At 39.6% G+C, this 20,486-nt stretch overlaps 1 protein-coding gene across 1 annotated transcript in view; it reads left to right on the top strand.

Annotated features, from left to right (window-relative positions):
* The first annotated feature begins 1,213 nt into the window (after positions 1 to 1,213).
* LOC108673747 overlaps positions 1,214 to 20,486 on the top strand; it is a 56,622-nt gene continuing 37,349 nt past the window's right edge. Inside the window, exon 1 of the mRNA XM_018161620.2 lies at positions 1,214 to 1,402. Within this exon, the coding sequence (XP_018017109.1) occupies positions 1,262 to 1,402 (141 nt within the window). The 5' untranslated portion in view covers positions 1,214 to 1,261. The remainder of the gene's footprint in view (positions 1,403 to 20,486) is intronic.

Here is a 20,486-nt window from a genome sequence, read left to right as displayed (position 1 = left end):
TGAATATAACATAGAACAATTTAAGAGACTTGATATTTAGATAATTAAACGTTGTGAAATAGAATTTCATCAACTGAAATTCATTGCACAGAAGTCACGACGATGAACGGACATAAGTTTATAGTCTGAGCGAATTATCGAAGAAAAACTTTTAGCGAATAATTGCATAATGCATGGATAGGAGATTTCATCAAAAATATCGACTGCGTTAGTGATGTTGACTAAAAACTCGTGTAAATATTCTATGGAGATAAAACTTGTCCGTTAATTTACTTGTTAAATACCTGGAAACATGTACGAAAGAAAGATATTCTGAAAAAAAAAAAACAATATGTAGTTAAGCTCAAGCGCATTGCTGTTGGCATTCAGAGAAGATGGCTACAGAAAAGGATCATATTTCCTACTGAAATGACACGGTGAAAGTTAATCTCATTCAGGTTCCCATCACTGAAAAATCGCCCTCTTCATATTCTCGATTCAATGAAGTGCCATATTTTTGTTGCGATTATTGATTCTCATGAACGAAGTTCTCATGTCGCTGGTATTTAGATGTTTCAAACTGTTAAGTGTATCCCGAATAGTGAGTGTTTGTTTTGAATTCCATCGAATTTGTCACAATGGAACACTAAATTGCATGCTTAACTATGCAAATTGTTCACTACTCGATCAACCTATTCAAGTCTTCCCGTCATCATGTTCAACAAATAGCTCAAGAGCATAAACTATTTCAAATTAGGTATTCGTTGTTGAATCGTTAAAAATGAAGACAACTGTACTGAGCGCTGTAGCTGGCGACAGGAGAACGGTTGCTTATTAATAGCCGAGCTACTAAAGTTTTATTCAGTATCCAGCATGGAAAAAATCGAAAACTGTTATTTCACCGATAAAACGAGAGAAAAACTTCATATATTATCCAGCTAGAGAGTGAATAGGTCTTTATGAATACTTATATTTCGTGGACATATTATTGATGAAAACATATGAACTACACTGAATATTCCTATTGATGAATGTTGTGACGGCAGAGAGAGATTCGTTGTATCAAATACAACTGTAAAGTCCCTAGTGCCAACAGTCCCGTGAACCAGGCACTAGTCCCAACAGTCCCGTGAACCATGCACTGGAAATTTACCGCCATACAATTTACTCCGACCGCCATGCACTAGTGCCAACACTCCCATGAACTAGTCACTAGTGCCAACAGTACCGTGAACAAGTCACTAGTATGAACAAGTGGTGGTAGTAGTTGCAAGTGACTAAGATGCAGGCCGCCATCTTCGTTCGCAACAAGAAGAACAAGAGAGGCAAAATCCGCGGCAAAGTCGACCCCCGACTCACCGAGTCGACAGCCCATCTTTGTACGAAGCCCATACAACCTTTCCCGCGGTTCAACCCAATATTTGTGAGTTTACAAACATTTTTACTACTTTTTCTTAGTAGTTGTAGATATGTAGTTTCGTATTACAATTATTAGTGGACTATAAATTGTTAACTAAATAAATTAAAACTCTCAAACTATTCGCTGGAACACGTCTACCACCAAAACTCGTTATCAGGGATCCCCCACAACGACGTCCTGGGGAAATTTTTTGCATTTCACGAAGAACTCCTGCAACTAACACTTTTTTTAGTTTAGTACATGACACACTTTTGACCTGCAATTTCGGGCTGAAGAGAGAATATACCAACAATTTGAAAAGGAATGCTAAATTTTGTTGGCTTTTCAAAATAGAAATTTTTTCTGCACACTGGCCCGTCTTACTACGTAACGCAAAACCCATTTCGCTAAACTTCGTTATTCGTTTCGTTTAAATTCTTTACGTATTTCGGAAAGATCATAACGCGTTATACAAAAATTCTTCAGGCATTACGCAAAATTTTGCTTCGCATGCTCTCATAGGCTTCTTTTTTTGTTTCCACATAACAAGTCATTGATGATCTCAATGCTGATTCATTATCGTGGTTAACCCTTCGCCCACTAATGTTAACTCTCGTGACCAGGCTCAATTTGGATGCAGATAGCGTTGACGACGATGATGTATCCGTACATAAAAAGTTTAAAGGCAATGGGTATTTAAAAATTCGATGAAAATTAGATGATATATAAGTTTAGAGAAGAGAGTCTCATCATCTATACTAATAATATGAATCCATTGAGGCAACAAAAGTTATGCTAAAAATTGATCATTTTGAAAACCTTAAATTTGACGCAACTTTTGATAATGAAAATACTAGAAGCTTCTATAAGGAAACCAAAACTGACATTGCTAACAAGTTTCGTTTTCATGTTATCACTAAACTGATTCCATGGCAAGGCTCAAATCAGCATTTCCACAAGTCACAAAATTTTCCACAAAAATTTCCACAAAATTTCCGCTACTTGCATGATGCACTATTGTTCGACGCTCTCGTATGCATGATGCATTTTTCACCGATGCTCCGAATGCATTTTTTGTTTTTGTGTGTGTCAACCTGACCCGTCCTGGACCAGCGTATCAGTGCTACATCTGCTCTCGAACAACGGGTAAGAACGGGTTATTAAATGAACAAAATTTTCTGTTAATTCCTTCATGCGACAGAACGTGTGTCAGCTTTAACGACTTTTTCAGGCCGATCCAAGGTAAGTATTAATTCTTCATATTTCAAAATTGAAACAGTTTTGACTTATTACTTATTTGTTTGATTGAAATTGTTGTTGCATTGTAAAAGATTCTTTATTAATTTGCACGACTTATACGGTAAGACATTCAATTTTTGTACTGTCGTGCCAATAGTATCGGGAAGTCGGGAAGTATAATCTCACATTTTATCTTATAAATTTATGTAAATTAACAAACATTAACTACGTGGATATATCTCGTGTATGTAACGTAGCTGTGATACGTGTATGTACATTTTCTCATGGTTTCTACAATGAAGAGTATGATTGAATGATGTTGAATCCGGGGTTGAAAAGGAGTCAGAATGTGAAACATTAATTTCGCATTGGTGCTGCAGAAAAGTGACGCACGGTGGCGATCCTATGCCTCCCAAACCTGCTGCAAGTTGATAATTTCTGACCTCTTGTACGAGTGTCTTCGTTAATGCAGCTTTTTTTATCTGTCCCTCCTTGTCACTTGTCCTTTCATGTAGCTTGTCCCTCCTTGTCACTTGTCCTTTCATGTAGCTTGTCCCTCCTTGTCACTTGTCCCTACTTGTCACTTCGTTTCTTTGAGATGCTAAGATTTTTTAGATCTATCTTGTCAGCTTTCTGCGTCTGTTGGCCTCTGAGGCTTAAGGCCTCAGAGGCCAACAGATGCTTTTTTTTACTCGAACGATTTGATTATTTGAAATTATGAGCCACTATTGATGGCCTGTGAGGCTTTCGATGATCATAATGTAAGCGTGCTCGTACGCCTGTGAGGTATACGATCATACATAAAAAATATAAATGTTATCATTTAAGAGCCATTTTCTTGACTATAAGATACGCGTTATTGAAGAAATTCTCCAACACAATGTAATGGAAGAAGTCCAATCGCTGCTCCAGTTAAGCTAACATATCGACAGAATTGCGTCTGACTGCGACCAAGATATTTTGGCATGAAAATGTATTCCTTTAGAGAAGTTGAATTTCAAGATGGCCGCCCTTCGCACAAAGTTGATTTTTAAAGTTTATTAATTGTGTTATGTTCACTTTAAAAGTACAGTTGTCATTTTATCTCTCGATGTTCGTTGTGATTTACATGGTAAAGATGTCGTGGTAACGCGTACAACGTTTTTAAAAGTAATAATCTTGTGCTGTGCTACGCATTATGCATTTATAGTAAATTACCTCCTAAAGTACTGCAGTGCTGCGTATTATTATGTTATTAATAAGTATTCAAAAATTGCCGATATGACTGTTAATTTTTTTATGTTTTCTTGTAGGTTCTTTATTATCATACGGTGATCGTGTTCAAAAATGCCCACAACATCATAACCTATCCGTGGTCAAAAGAAAAATTAATTGATCAATGAAAATACCGGCGGTCAATATTGGTATTTTTCGACAGAGTCAAAATTTCAAGGTTAAAGTTCATATTTAGTCTGATATGGAAGCGAAGCGGCTTCTTGAATTCGTTTTTAATAAATTTGTTAATGAGTTCTTCAATGAGTTTTTTAATAATGAACTTTTTTTTAACGAGAACAATTATTTGTACACGCTAAATTCTACACGGAAAATAATATATGAAATATATATTACGGCAATAGTAAAATTTCAACGGTCACAGTAATATTTTTTCATGAAGAAAATTATGGCTATAAGCTTAGCTCGGGCAGGTGCCCCGGCGCCAGGTCAGTGCCGCCTCGGCGTCTGGCGTGTGAGGTTAACGACTCTTGCGGCTCCTGCGTACCTGTCGTCGAACATCTATCGCTCGCTCAATTGCCTACATCGCAAAAATTGAAATTATTTAATTCGAATTTTACATCAAAATTATGATTTCTGACTACGAATGAATTTTTTCCGATCCAAATATCGTGTTGCTGCTCGCAAATGTTCAATATTGGACTTGCCTTCTGAATGAACGGCTTCGTGAAAAGCTTTTAACGCGTTCACCTTGACAAATGCTTTACAATTCAGTTCAAAAAAGACAGCTTCCCATACTTCCATTATCTGTTCTTAAATACTTCCATTATAATTCAAGGCAGCTATTTCAGCTAATTCCATTGAAAGAAACTAGTCCCCGCTGTTGTCATAGTGACGCAGCTTAGGTGCACGGTGCAGTGTTAGACTTGGTTAACAACATGCTTATGTTGGTGTCGATATATATACAAGTGATATAGATGTTGCGTTTGTTAGTTTATATATGAGGAACATGTTGGACGTGTTAATATAAATATGCGATGTAAATGACGGGTCGTGTCTATACTATATATATACGTAAATGTGAAGTATATGTTAGGCTGTGTCACTATATGTGTATGTGATATATATGTTGGGTCGTGTCAGTACATGAATAAATTCTCTAAACACAATAATACGAAAAAAAATTCAAAAATGTTGCGGCACATCGACAGGGTGCACATGCCATGTGTTCATCCCGCCATGTGTTCATCCCGCCATGTGTTCATCCCGCCATGTGTTCATCTCATCCCACCATGTGTTCATCCCACCATGTGTTCATCCCACCATGTGTTCATCCCACCATGTGTTCATCCCACCATGTGTTCATCCCACCATGTGTTCATCCCGCCATGTGTTCATGCCGCCATGTGCCAATCCCGCCATGTGTTCATCCCACCATGTGTTCATCCCGCCATGTGTTCATCCCACCATGTGTTCATGCCGCCATGTGTTCATCCCGCCATGTGTTCATCCCGCCATGTGTTCATCCCGCCATGTGTTCATCCCGCCATGTGTTCATCCCGCCATGTGTTCATCCCGCCATGTGATATCATAGGCTCACGGTATGTTACCATGAAGAAGCAGGGCTCATGGTTCGCTGCCGCTTCTGACGCTACCATTACCTAAGTATTAATATCACTAGAATGCTTGAATCGCAGATCCACTAGAAATTTAAAATCGAATAGAACTCCACACAAATTCAGCATATCTCTATTGAAAACGTTTCGGAATCCAGCTCCATCGTCAGTACTATAAACCTAGAACACCATTTCCAAGTATTATCCACGATGTCATACGCTGCTAAGATGCGCGTTCATGGCTAGCGGCAGTGAAGCTTGACTGTGGACGACAGCGTCATGACGAGCGTTGCTAGGCAATGCGGTGCACGGTGCGCCGTACTGCAGTGCACGGCCTGGTGGCGGCCACACACGCTGGGCGATGCGGTGCACGGTGCACGGTATTGCAGTGCACGGCCTGGTGGCGGCCACACACGCTAGGCGATGCGGTGCACGGTGCACCGTATTGCAGTGCACGGCCTGGTGGCGGCCGCACACGCTAGGCGATGCGGTGCACGGTGCTCCGTATTGCAGTGCACGGCCTGGTGGCGGCCACACAAGCCTATTATTATTTTGGAATGGTGTTGTTGCAATTGGGATGACTGGCCACCGTGTTGAAATTATTTTTGGTTGGCCGCCGCGATGGGCAGACAGTCTTGCCTATCCTAGGTAAAAGAAAACGTGATCCCAAACCCTCAACCTTGGGATACGGTCTCCAAGCTGGTACCTCTTGGAGCCAGTATCTGCCATTCCTATATAAGCTAAATATTTTTTAGAACTCTTTAGAATTTGTGCCATTCCTGTAAAAGCTAAATATTTTTATAACTGTTTAAAATCTTTGCGTTAATTAGTATAAAACTTTATATTTGTTGTCTGTGATCACTTATTTCACGTTTGCGAAGTTAGCCTCAAATCTGTACATGGCTTCCTTATTCTCAGGTAAATTGAATTATATTTGTGCTTATTATATTTAATACAGAACAATATTCAAGATAATTCTCATATGGAAGGACCACGGGCAGAGACCGTGAACTTGCGCATTTGTCCTGCTACAATGTTTGTCCATTAACATAATTATCGCCATAAGTATCACTATAACCACGATTTAGTGACGGTCTTGATAATTTATGATCGTCATCTATATCATCTACTTGGTGAGATAACTGGCATTTTTTGCTAGCATTCGAAATTAGTCGGAAATTCCTGCTGAACCGTTAATAATTAAGGTAATTATTGGACTGATAACTTATTTTTTAAGTAATATATTTATTATTATTTAAAAGATTGGTTCAATCTATAGTTGGAAAGAAATGAATTGGAAGAAATGAATTAGGTCTGTAGGAAAGGGGTATAAAATTAATACATGAAAAAAACTCCTAAATCCTAAGGGTGCAAGGCAAAATTACCCATGGCGAAAAATTCATGGCAGCTCAGTAGCCAAACATGAACAGAATAATTTAATTTATATCGATTTGAATCGAATTCGACATCTGAGAAATTTTGTTGTGGTGCAACTCGGAGCCAAATAGAGGAGAGCAGGCTTCGTTGGAAGAAAACCGAGATTATTGAAAGAAATAATCAAACATGCATTATTAAAAGACGAGATTATCTATACAATCCCTATTTAAATTAGAATCTTCATTAGAAATAAAACTATTTAGTAAACATGAAATATTGAAAAATTAAGAGTAGAATTCCTCCGCATTTTCTGCAGAGCGTCTTCAAAAAGCTATTAACCTTTACTTTGCCCTCACTCACTGGAGCCCAACACCACAGCATGCCACCTTCCCTCAAATGCCCACTCCGTTTCCCCTCATTCGCTGGAGCCCATTGCCAACGCGGTCAACCTCTCCTCATAAGCTTACTTCATTTTCCCTCACTCGCTGGCTCTCAACGCCACCGCTAACCACCTTCCCTCAAAAGCCCACTTCATTTCCCCTCACTCATCAGCGCCCAACACCAACGCCTGCAACCTTCCCTCATAAGCCCACGCCATCTCCCCTCACTCACTGGCGCCCAATACCATCGCCTGCAACCTTTCCTCAAAAGCCCACTTCATCTCACCTCACTCACTGGCGCGAAGAACTCAAGAACTCAGGAGAGGATTGGGACAAGTGAAAAATAATGGAAATTATTGGGAAAATTGAAGGAAAGGGAGGAAATGATTGGGAAAAGGTGCAAATTATTGGGAAAAATGAAAAAAAGGACAGAAATAATTGATAAAAGTGAAGGAATGGGAAGGAAGGATTAGGAAGAATGAAGTTAAACTTCTAAATTTTCATGCATAAATTCAACTGAAATGACGTAAACTTTTTAAGTTTTATTACGAAAGTACAATAAGGGTTTGCTGTTCTTGTAAAATGATGGTTTTATAGATCTGTCTTGAATTTGCAAGAGTTATTTGCATTCATAATAATGGGAATTTGCATTATATGCATTGAATTGTAGGTATTATTGGATTGTAGGTAAAATCGACACCAGGCAATACCGAGCAATAATTGAATGTATAACTTATCAGAAAACACATTTTTGATGCAACCGAGAAATACGTCGATAAAATGCATTATATTTCGTCTTGTTTATATATAATTCAATTATTACACATGAGCTGACGAAACACTAGTGCGGTGGAAATTAATCTCTGCAACAGATCCTATAAATTCGGTTAAAATTATAATTTGAATTTATTAAATAAGGCAATTAATGAGTGTGACGGGTGAATGAGACCGTCACCAGCAGCCCCCGCCGTCCTGAGGCTGTAATTTACTCATGCCTCACAAATGACGCATCGATCTCGGCTGGGTCAAGCGTGACGCGTCTGCTCTACTCATACCCATTCATTACTCAGCTCTCACTCATACCAACTCAGCTCTCACTCATACCAACTCCATACTCAGCTCTCACTCATACCAACTCCATACTCAGCTCTCACTCATACCAACTCCATACTCAGCTCTCTTAACGTGTGAGTGTGATTGGCATGTTGATTAACGTGTGAGTGTGATGTGATTGACATGTTGAATAACGTGTGAGTGTGATTGACATGTTGAATAATATGGGAATGTGATTGACGTGTTGAATAACAGGTGAGCGTGATTGGCATGTGGAATAACGTGCGAATGTAATTGGCAAACAAAATATCAACTAATGGCAGAGTATTAGCTATAGTCTGAGTAAGGTTTACGAATCTCTGATTAGTTCCTGGTCAGTGAGCAGAGGGAGAGTTACTCGTAGATCTAAGTAGATTCACCATAGTTTGGAGTCTATCAGACATGTTACAGTTTGATTAAGGTCAAGTTTTCCGAAACCTCAGAGCAGTGAATAAATATTGTGTTAAGACTTGAACTACAAGATCTTCGTTGAGTCCGAGTAAGGTTGAATAAGCTTCTATGAGACTCTGAGCAGTGAGCGTGAGCTAAGAATACTCAGATTGGACTCATAAGTGCGGCTGAACACCTCTTACTCACTCTGGGTTTAGTTCTAGCTGCTCGGAACTCAGTCATGAGTCAAAGCTTTTACTCTAGCCTCATCGTACCCTGGAGCTTCATCGATTATTAGCTCCTCAATTATAAGCTTCTTTGCCTCATCCCAGTGACGGCTTCCTGGATTAGAAGCTATTTTTAGATTATAAGATCTTTTGATTTTACGAATTTTAGATATCAAGATTTACCTCATTTAGATTTTTGGTTTATAAGATTTTTAGACTTGGATATTTTCAGATATCTCGATTTCAATATTTCAAGATTTTCAGATTTGGCTCTGCTTACTGACCTTATGACCTTATGACCTTATGATGAGTTTAGGACGTCGTAGTCCAAGGTCACGCTGATGCGCCGCCTTCGTCGTCCTCCGTCTCCGAGTCGTCGTCGGTATTGTTATATTGTTATACTGTTAACTTTTCAATTAGCATGTGAATAAATTTCATCCGTACGTTCTACCTGGAATGATAAAGATAAAAACCAAGAGCTCTTTTGCCAGATTTTTAAAAAATTTTTATAATGAAACCCATTTACCATTCGCATTTAATATTGTCCAGCTTCATTGAATTACTCACTAGCTGGGAAAGCATATTTTGTCAAAGAATAAATTATTCTTGTTTATTTGGATTATTGCATTATAAATGCATTTACTTATCGTGCATCCTATAATGCATCTTTTCATAAGTTCATAGTCATCATGTTATCCGAGCGCCGCTCTAACGCAACCTTTTTCGACGACAACAATAACGACGATTTTCGTTAATAAAGTGAAGCATACATGCCTTTTAGGAAAATTTCGTTGCAACAATTTTAATTACAAATTTATTTCGTCAAAGCAACATTTAATCATATTAATTTCAACGTTTGATGCCTGGTGGATGTGCTATACTCGGCTATAATGGCGTGCTTTTGTCGACTCAACATGACGATGACCTCTCACTCAATAAAAAACTAATAAAATATATGAATCCAACGCATTAGTGAATCTCAGCTTTTTTTAACTTTTTAACTCACATTTCGTCATTTGTTCAATCATATCCGGTCATTGCGTGATTAATTAATTGTTGAAAGCTCTGCATGTGTGTATTTATTACATTTATCATTATATAAAGATTGAAGATCAATTAAAAATCCTTGGGAGTTTATTTTTTGGACATTTGGTAGGTAAATTTATTATTTACCTCGGATTTTCATAACCATTAGAGTAAATCAAAAAGTAAATGAAATATTGGTAGTAAGACACGTAGAGTTTTGAGGCGGAGAGAAGATGAGTTGTGTGTTTATGCGTTGTGTATATAAAAACTTACTCATGCTTTAATTTTCTCACTTCATTCTTGTATAATTTTTAAGTAAGTTGATACTGGGCAAAAATGGACGTCAGTGTAGGAGACTTAATTTATTAATAATTCCATTTACCGATTCGCTGTCAGCTAAAACTGACGATCGTCCCGCAAGATTTGCCCTGCTTGCAAAGATGGTGCACAGTAACCCGCATAAAACTAGGCAATGATAGTTCGTATCATTGTAACGACCATTATTCATGTCTTATCGCCACTCTTAATGACATGCCCGTGCTAATATTATATCCTCGTGCACTGCTAGGTCGAGGTCGGGACTTCACTGATACGAGAGTATTGGTGACATGAAGAACATCCCTTTAAAAATTGTTGCTAGTTTGTAACTCCGTCCGCCAATCACTGACGGCATTTAAACTAAACTAAAAAATTGCAGAAGAGGAGTTGCAGCTACGTGTACTTATGCTGCTGCACGTGCATGGGCTTCCATTGTAATAAGGTCGCTACGTAGACCTTGGTCACTATTTATGCTTAGGCCGCTGCGTGTACTTAAACATATTTTTATAGTATGGCCCCAGTTGTTTTGCTCGGGTTCATCCAATCGACATCGATATTGTGGCGGAGTGTAGAACATTGCAGCTATTTTGAGCCGCAGTAATGCTTTGACCTGCGCGTTGCTGGTCGATATCAGCGCCACATCTGAACCCACCGCTAAATTTTAACTAAATATTACCGGACGGAGCAACTTGAAGACTGCTCCTCTGGCGTACGCAATTTGTAAAATGTGTATTGATGCTTTGATGAATAAATCGCTGTTGAATTGACAAAATAACTCAATTGATATGACAAAATCTTATTAGTTTACAATCAGCTTTTCACTTAAAAATAACCTTGCAGAACAAATCAAATGAAGTATAAATACACGAATATCGTGCATTACTTCTGCACACAAGTAGCTTAGCGATCAGTGCTGCTTGAATGTAAATAGGACCTCAATTTAACTACAATCTGATGTACTCAGGCAGCAGGTTCTCGATGTGAATGCACGGAGCAGTTGTGTGCCTATAAAAATTACGGCTAATGCCAGACATGTGCTCTTGAGATCAAACCAGAAATCGTGAAATTTCGTGCCCCAACAGTGCCACACCATAAAACGCTATATGATATATAGTGTAATAATAAACACCTTTGGTAACTTTATACCATATGACCCCATAAGAGAGACCATGTGTATGGATTTAGAGACGAGGTGTTCACTTAATGTTGAACCACTCTGTTCATAATGCAGAGCAGTTTATGCTCAGCAAGGCTCATACTGCAGAGACGTTCATGCTCAGCAAGGCAACTTGTAAGCCCTTTAGGCTCAGACGAATTTTCGACACAAGTGCTTAACAAAGGGGTAATTTGGAATCTTGGGACAACACGTTTTTTTTGTTTCTGTAAAATAAACATTGACAATTAAAATATTGACAGTCAAATAATTTATATATTTCAAAGCATAAATATAGGTAAGGATTTCCTAAGATAAACATTACAGCACAAGAAGTTATCATGCTAATTCAGACAACAATTTATGAACAAATTAGTGAGAGAACACTGACTTACTGAAGTAATTCACTGCTAAGGCAGGTATGAATTGAAAGCAAGCCATGGACTGACGGGTGAACTTCGGTGCTTGGGAAAAAGGCGACTGAAGGTCGGAACAAAAATGCAACAGAGGGCAACTCTATGAAATCGCGATTACACTCAAATTGCATAACAATTCATAATTAGCAGTGCTCAAATTGCATAACAGTTCATGATCAGCAGGGCTCAAATTGCAAAGCGGTTCACGTTATCAGGGCTCACAATGCAGTGCGGTTTTAAAAAATTAAAAAATTAATTAATTAATGCAAAATTAATTTCATACCAAAATTTACTAATTCGATTATACTAACACTTCAAGGGATAATTTGCCAATTATTTTATAATCAGTTTTCTCTGATTCCATATAATAAGTCCATGCTCTAAAATTAATATATATATATTCACAGACTCTTACATTTGTGGTATTTTTACATTCTGTGTCTTGAGATACTCATTGAAAGTAGCTAATGACCAATCAATTAAAAATTACTAATTATCTGGCATCTGTTTACATGGTATTTATCGGTATATCTGTTAAATATTACCAGTGTAATATGTTTTTCTATATCAAGAACATTGTTACGATAATTACTTTAAATACTTTAAAAGGTAATTGGGATTACGGTTATTGAAGATTTACCTAAATTTTCGATGGCATCAGCAACATTTCATGTGCAAAGATTCACTTGCTTTTTTTCAGTTCATATCCGCAGAATAACTTGCATAACACAAACCATGAAAAAAGTACAAACAAAGTTCCTAGTTGTTCCGAATGTAATTTTTAGAACATTTTTATTTCGACAATTAAAATAGGATATTGAACAGCCAAATAGCTTGCAATGATGGAGTTGTTTTTCTGGACCTCAATAAGCCGGAAGCGAAGGCCGCGTCCGGTCGCATGTCACTCCGCGGGTCAGCCCTTGTAAAGCCGCCACTCGAGGTGTCCCCGCCGCCACACGAGGTGTCCCCTCCGCCACATGAGGTGTCTCCGCCGCCACACGAGGTGTCTCCGCCGCCACACGAGGTGTCCCCTCCGCCACACGAGGTGTCTCCGCCGCCACACGAGGTGTCCCCGCCGCCACACGAGGTGTCCCCGCCGCTATGCAGGCCGCTGGTCTGATCAAGGAGCGGGTGGAGGAGAAGGGACCGAGGTGGCATGGAGAAGGCAGGAAGAGAATCAAGCCTCACCGCACGATGGCAAAGTCCGTCCTGATCGCCACGATCTCTAAGGAGAACAGCGACCACGCAACCGTCGTGCGGGAGAGCAGCGATGGGCTTAGTTTTGTCACGTCACACATTCTTGTGAGTACCTTTTATATTATAAGATATAGATATTATAAAATATATTATATGATATAATTTTTAAATAATATTTCACTCGGATTTACAGACGTTTACCTACATGATAATACTTTTACATGAATTTATCTTTTTCCAAAATTTTCAAATGGAGGTTGGCGCGTAAAATTGTCATTATTACTTTCTTTAGTTGCGTTTTGCCTCCATTTCAAGATACTTGGTCTTATTACCGAGCGTATAACATGCGACGATTCACGATTCCAGTGCCCAGTTCCAAGACAATTACTACGTACAACCTTTCACTGCGGGATTCATTTGTAAGATAATTTGTGCTGGTCAGTTATGAGGTAAGTCCTGTCTGCATCTCACAAGACATGGTCATTAGTGAAGTAATTATAGAGACTTTTACCAAACATCTAGGCATTTTTTGCTTTTGCTCTTGTGTGGGTCAGCCTGACTCATATATCCCCTGCAGAGCACGTATTAGTGCTGCGTTCGCTCTCTGCTCGTACTGTAGGTAAGAAAGTGTATCTCGATTAGGAAAATATGATCCGTTTTTTTTTCAGTTAGGAACATGAAACCATTTTTTCAGTTAGGCTGAAAAAATTGTTAAATGTCAGGACGGTTAAATTTACTAAAATTGACAGAAAATTAACAGATTAAGAAGCTGTGTAGATTTCAACATTTTTTTGTGTTTTTGTAATGAAATATAAAGCAGTGAACAATGCGTTTCTGATAATTTTTATAATTTTATGCGATCTTGGCTTGAAAAAAATTTAAACCCAGGAAATATGCTCTTAACACAAGGAGTTCTCCCTTCTCAGAAGTTTCTTCACTTAACGTTGATAAAATGCCAGGCATATATGCGTTCGTCCGATTATAACGAGGCTACCCAAAGAAAAATTTTCTTTTAGAGATTATCCCGAAGAAAACTGTTTTCCCAAAATTTCACCCTAATCTGATCTAATCTGCGGTCGACATAATCCAAATAGATCTGATCAACCTATGATCTGAAAGACCGGCAGTGGCAGTATGATTTCTAAATGCACTGGTAAATTCTTAAAACTTGGAGGTCCAAGGTGGTAAAACTTTCTCTACTTTAAACGAAACGCTCCTTTATAATTATATCTTATTAATTTATAATTTTTATATGAATAGCTGGTCACATGTGTTTATATAGCAAGGACATTATAATATACGAAGGAGCTTCAAAGTAGCGTCACTCTTGACGATCTTAGTTTTTACAACAAAATTTTGGGAGTGAAGTCGATGGTAAGTTTTCTTGCGGCGTATATAGTCTATGAATTTTTAACTACCTTTGAAACACATTTTTTTTTCTCCATCTAGAGAAATTTGAAGACCGTCGTGCTTAAATAATAATCGGAAATATATTTAAACAGGATATATACAACAGGCAATCAATCCGTTAATCATTTTGCATAATACTAGTATTTTGCTAATTTTATTCAGCTTTATTACACAAAGCTATCGCTATTTGTTATACTACTTATTTACATTACACGGCTTTGAAACAATCTTTAGTCAACCGTGAAGAATAAACATTAAACACTAATCAGTGAACTCTAAAGTGCGCTGAACTCTAAACAATGAACACTAATCAGTGAACTCTAAGCTGCGCTGAACACTAAACAATGAACACTAATCAGTGAACTCTAAGCTGCGCTGAACACTCAACAATGAACACTAATCGGTGAACTCTAAGCTGCGCTGAACACTCAACAATGAACACTAATCGGTGAACTCTAAGCTGCGCTGAACACTCAACAATNGCATGACTATGTTCACGCTATGTTGATATGAAGTCATGCTCTGCAGGCTAATGCATGCATAGCATACACGAGCGTGGCCATGTTCACGCTATGTTGATATGAAGTCATGCTCTGCAGGCTAATGCATGCATAGCAGACATGAGCATGACTATGTTCACGCTATGTTGATATGAAGTCTTCTTGATGCTACGATGACGCGGATGAATGCATGTAGTTAAATAGATTAATTTGATGAGGTTTGGTTGCAGTTAAAATTGGATGGCTTTTCATGGCCTCTTTATTTAGTCACCGGAAGAAATTTGAGTAGTATAAATTGATTGCCATCTGCAAAATTTGTGTTCACAAGAAATCATTTAACTATTTACTTAAAATGTATATATTAAGGATTGTGAGTTCCTCAATACATTCGATGTATACCGCGTTGCGCGCCTGGCAGTTCGATCGTTATATTGCCTCCTTAACCGCAACGTATGCGGAAGCACCCATTAAAGGTCCATATTATTCGAATATTTTAATAAAAACTCGTGTATTTGGCGAGGAACAACGAGTAGATATATTCCAACGCGCAGCTCAACAAGCGCTTCTTTTGTACAGAAAATATCTGCTGGTAGATTCGGACTGTGTGCAATCTTTGCATTCAAAATAAAGGTGATAACATATCCAATTAAATACTATATCATATTATAATATCACGAATCTGAAATAAATATTTGAGGTTATATGTAGCCATTTGAGGTTATATGTTCATGGGGCTGTTACCTGTTATACTTTGTCACCCGATGGTTATTCAACAGGAACGGATGTTACATTTTTTTCGGCACTCTTACCGGCTACAAATTCAAACAATCAACATTTTTGTCAGCGAATTCATCAAAATTATTAGGGAAATATTATGTACATTGACGCACCGGCACATATACATTGCAAGCTGAGCACTATGCACCGACAAAGCTCACTGTTATATTAAAGCCATAACGCAGTTAAGCTTAGTTCTTAGAAGCTGTATTGCAAGGAGCCATCACGGTCTGTACAGACAAAACGTGGCGCGAACCCAGGCAGACTTTGATAAGACTCGACCTATTATCACAGTTAGTTCGATAAGACGAATGTACTATGAGAGCTTCATGGAGCAGAAAGGCATTGACTACGTTATGTATTTATTCCGCTAGTAGAAGGATAAGAAATCCTAGCTGTGGCTGCGATAACAACGAGACTTGTTCATGCAAAGTCCCGAGCTTCTGGAGTTAATTACTCAGCGCCTTATAGTGCAGCGTCTTATAGTGCAGCGCCTTACAGTGCAGTGCCTTACAGTGCAGCGCCTTATAGTGCAGCGTCTTACAGTGCAGCGCCTTACAGTGCAGCGTCTTACAGCGCAGCGCCCTACAGTGCAGCGTCTTACAGTGCAGCGTCTTACAGCGCAGCGCCCTACAGTGCAGCGTCTTACAGCGCAGCGCCTTACAGTGCAGCGCCTTACAGTGCAGCGCCTTACAGTGCAGCGTCTTACAGCGCAGCGCCTTACAGTGCAGCGTCTTACAGCGCAGCGCCTTATAGTGCAGCGTCTTATAGTGCAGCGCCTTACAGTGCAGCGCCTTACAGTGCAGCTCCTTACAGTGCAGCGCCTCATACTGCAGCGCCTTACAGTACAGCGCCTTATAGTGCAGCGCCTTATAGTGCAGCGCCTTACAGTGCAGCGCCTTATAGTGCAGCTCCTTATAGTGCAGCGTCTTACAGTGCAGCGCCTTACAGTGCAGCGCCTTACAGTGCAGCGTCTTATAGTGCAGCGCCTTATAGTGCAGCGCCTTATGGCTCAGATTGAGAACCGCGAGCCCTCAGACAGGCACGGCTGAAATTCTTTAATGAGATGCAAATAATGAGAACTTGGCCCTCATTATTTATAGTGCAGCGCCTTACAGTGCAGAGCTTGGCTTTATACAGATAAAAGGCCCGCTAAATTAACACTATAATTACTGTCATTGTTTTATATAAGACTATATAATAAAATTATGCATTATTCCTGAAAGTTTTCTAACGCAAGGAAACTGCTCCTAAATGTTCAATACTTTGTAGAAGAAATTCGAGCTGCCTAATCAATATAAAAATATAAAATAGACACAATAAATTCCTTTGATATCCTTGTACATAAATGCTAGCGTAGATTATTTCAACGGCAATTAAACTCACTTGTATCTCACACCAAGGAGCGATTAACATGCCCCTCACTCTCATGTATGTGGCTAGTGTGAGAGACCAAAGAAAATGTGGCTAGTGTGAGAGAGACTTTGGTCACAAAATGTGGCTAGTGTGAGAGAGACTTTGGTCTCAAAATGTGGCTAGTGTGAGAGAGACTTTGGTCTCAAAATGTGGCTAGTGTGAGAGAGACTTTGGTCTCAAAATGTGGCTAGAGGGAGACCGAAGGCTGGTCGATATAGTCTGTTATCATCAATGATCCACTGACTGTTATATTGAGCCCTGAGTGTCTACTTGGCTTGCTTGATAAAATTTGAGGATAAATGAAGGAATAAATCGTTGAGATTAAAGTCTGCTGAGCAATATGCAAATGAAATGAATGGAAGCTTTGAAATTCACGCCCCGGTGTTGTGGTGGCAGCACACCCTGGTGTCGTGGTGGCAGCACACCCTGGTGTCGTGGTGGCAGCTCATTAGCTTGTTGCGGCAGGATTTCTCGACTGAGTTAATACTGCGCGCTGTTAACCTCCCGTAGGACTCGTAATATGTAGGGTCACGGTCATCATCATAATTATGTAGGGGCACAACTTAGGCTCATAATTGACTTGGTAAGACTATTCAAGATATTTATTTGTTTCCATTGAGCTTCGGCTTGAAATTCTTGTCTTCCTTTCGTGCGCTTATCTTCTTTTCGCATTCGGGTCTTCTTTTCATACTCTTATCTACTTTTCGTACTCTGTCGTTAAGTTTGCTTAGTTCTTCCTAAATCAGCTGTGAGAATGTCACTCAAGAACCACCGTGTGCTAATTTACACGTATGCGTCAGATAGCTGCACCTTAAATTTTCAGTCAAATTTACACGTTCGGTCAAGAGGAGCATCTACGTCAAAAATTGAAAATATTGACTTTTTCGGTTTTTAGGTTCATTTTAAAGGTCCAAGACTCATCCATTTAAAGAGCCCAAAGCCAGGTTTGTGTGTTTATTTGTTCGTTCATGAAATGTAAACAACCATGGATAAAACCTATACCTATGATTGGAAATTGGAAGAAATGATAGAATGATCGCTAGATATGGTCTTTACGAATCGAATGATATATCTCTCGATGTTGTAGCACGTTAATTGAATGAGGAGTGCCCTCTCTTCACAGTATTCCTCTTTTTGCAGTTTTCGATGAATTTCACGTTTTTTTATTTTGTCTAAAAATTTACAGGAACAAAAAAGATAGATTTCTATTTTATGTATGTGGACGAAGTTTCAAACTGATCCGTACGTACATAAAAAGTTTTTTTTGACGCACATGCTTCAATATATTTAACTCGATCGCCCTCCTATATAGGATATAGTTTGTATCATTGTGAATGTAATTGCAACGAAAATTGTTTGAAAACGCAAGTAAAATGAATATTTTTTATGGAATCAAATTATTAAGACATCAATTTATTAAAACGATGACTTTAACAGCTCTTTTAACTAATTGACCTAAATCTTATCGTAATTGCTATCGGTAGCGCAGTTGTTCGTTCGTAGAAATCAACATTTGAAATCTAACTGCAGAAAAATTACGCGAAAAAACAATGGCCAATTTAAAATTTCGCAAATGACTTTCGATTTCAGGCAAATCCTTGAAGCTAAACGGGGGTAACTTATGCAGCGGTAAACTGGTGTTTTCCTGCCTATTCGCTTGTTATTTTTTCCTTTAGTTTGCCTTTCCTTCCGTGGGGGGACAGATCAGGCGGGGGGAAGGGGTGCGGTGCCCCCAAGGTCGCGTGTAGGAATTTATATGAATTTTGCCGTGAGCCTCTTCATCTTTTCTTCCAGTCTCTATGAGCTTTCCTTTACTCCGCCAAATAACATTATAAATAAGTAAACATTCCATTACGTCTTCGAATATCCGTGTATTCTTCGTACATTATGCACTTGAATTTATTCCTAGCTCAAGTAATTTAGGTCTAATATTAGAACTGTAATCTTTAGTATTTTCTCATCAAACATAATTTCATTTAAAAAAAGAGTATCCTCTTCGCTCTCACGCATTTTTCACAAGACTGCATAAATTAATTACATGGGGATAATATGCGTGTTCATGGTATTTCTGTATTCGGAAAGTTCAAGTAACTCGATTAATTATAGATAAATTAAAATTATTCAATTAATTATAGATAAATTATCATAACAATATATTTACGAGAGAAAATAAATGTGTGCAGAATAGAGAAAATTAAAGAATTGCTAGGATTGTTATGATTCGGGGAGGAATAATTGTACGAACGAGATTAATTATATCTTTCGCTCAGCCAAAGTAAGGGTGGTTATGGAGTCAGCAAACGCATCATGAATGTAGGGGCAGGGGGGTGAGGGACAAGATAGGGTCACGGTGAGGGTCGAGAAGCAAGCGAGGGCCGCTGTGAGGACCGAGGGGCAGGCGAGGGCCGAGGGGCAGGCGAGGGCCGAGGGGCAGGCGAGGGCTGAGGGGCAGGCGAGGGTCGCTGTTAGGGCTGAGGGGACAGGTGAAGGCCGAGATGCAGGCGAGGGTCGCGGTGAGGGCTGAGGGAACAGGTGAGGGCTGAGGTACAGGTGAGGGTCGCTGTGAAGGCCGAGGGGACAGGTGAGGGTCGAAGGGCAGACGAGGGCCACGGTGAGGGCCGAGGGGCAGACTAGGGTCGCGATGAGGGCCGAGGAGGCAGGCGTTGGCCGAGAGGTAGGCGAGGGTCGCGGTGAGGGCCGAGGAGGCTGGTGAGGGCCACGGTGAGGGCCGAGGAGGCTGGTGAGGGCCACGGTGAGGGCCGAGGTGCATTCGAGGATCACGGTGAGGGCTGAGTTGCGAGCGAGGGCCGAAGGGCAGGCGAGGGCTGCGGTGAGGGCCGAAGGGCAGACGAGGGCCGCGGTGAGGGGTCCAGCAAAGGGTAAAGTTAGCTGTTGCGTTGCTGTGAGTGAAGCAGTTAGTGTCGAGGCAGCGTCGAGGGCGGATGTGCTGCAGTGTTCTCTGCTGTCCTGTGCATAATAGAACTAATGGATCGATGAAGTCGTTCGCATGCATGTTGAATAGATAAAAGTGTGTGCCTGTGTCATACTCTCGTACTCAAAGCTCGTTTTGTTCAAGGCTGTTTGAGGTTTAATAGCTTCGTGTTGACTTCGATCTTCTGTATGTGTGCGCAATTAAGGAAATGCGCTTCCACCACGCGACTGCTATGAGGCCGGACAGCAATGATGACTTGTGATAAATTCATCTTCTATATTCAAGCTCCGCATATCATTCCTCATTTGAGATGATAAAAGAATATTTGCGTTGAAAGTAGTTAGATTTAGTGAACTAAGCTTATGTTCCATGGCAAGTAACAAAATTTGCGGTCCGTATGTTTTTTAAAGAAAATGAAGACGCCAATACT

This window comes from Hyalella azteca, unplaced genomic scaffold (genome assembly GCF_000764305.2).
Source record: "Hyalella azteca isolate HAZT.00-mixed unplaced genomic scaffold, Hazt_2.0.2 contig14042, whole genome shotgun sequence".
Classification (NCBI taxonomy): domain Eukaryota; kingdom Metazoa; phylum Arthropoda; class Malacostraca; order Amphipoda; family Hyalellidae; genus Hyalella; species Hyalella azteca.
The sequence above is the reverse complement of the archived record's forward strand: the minus strand, read 5'-3'. Positions and strand labels throughout refer to the sequence as shown.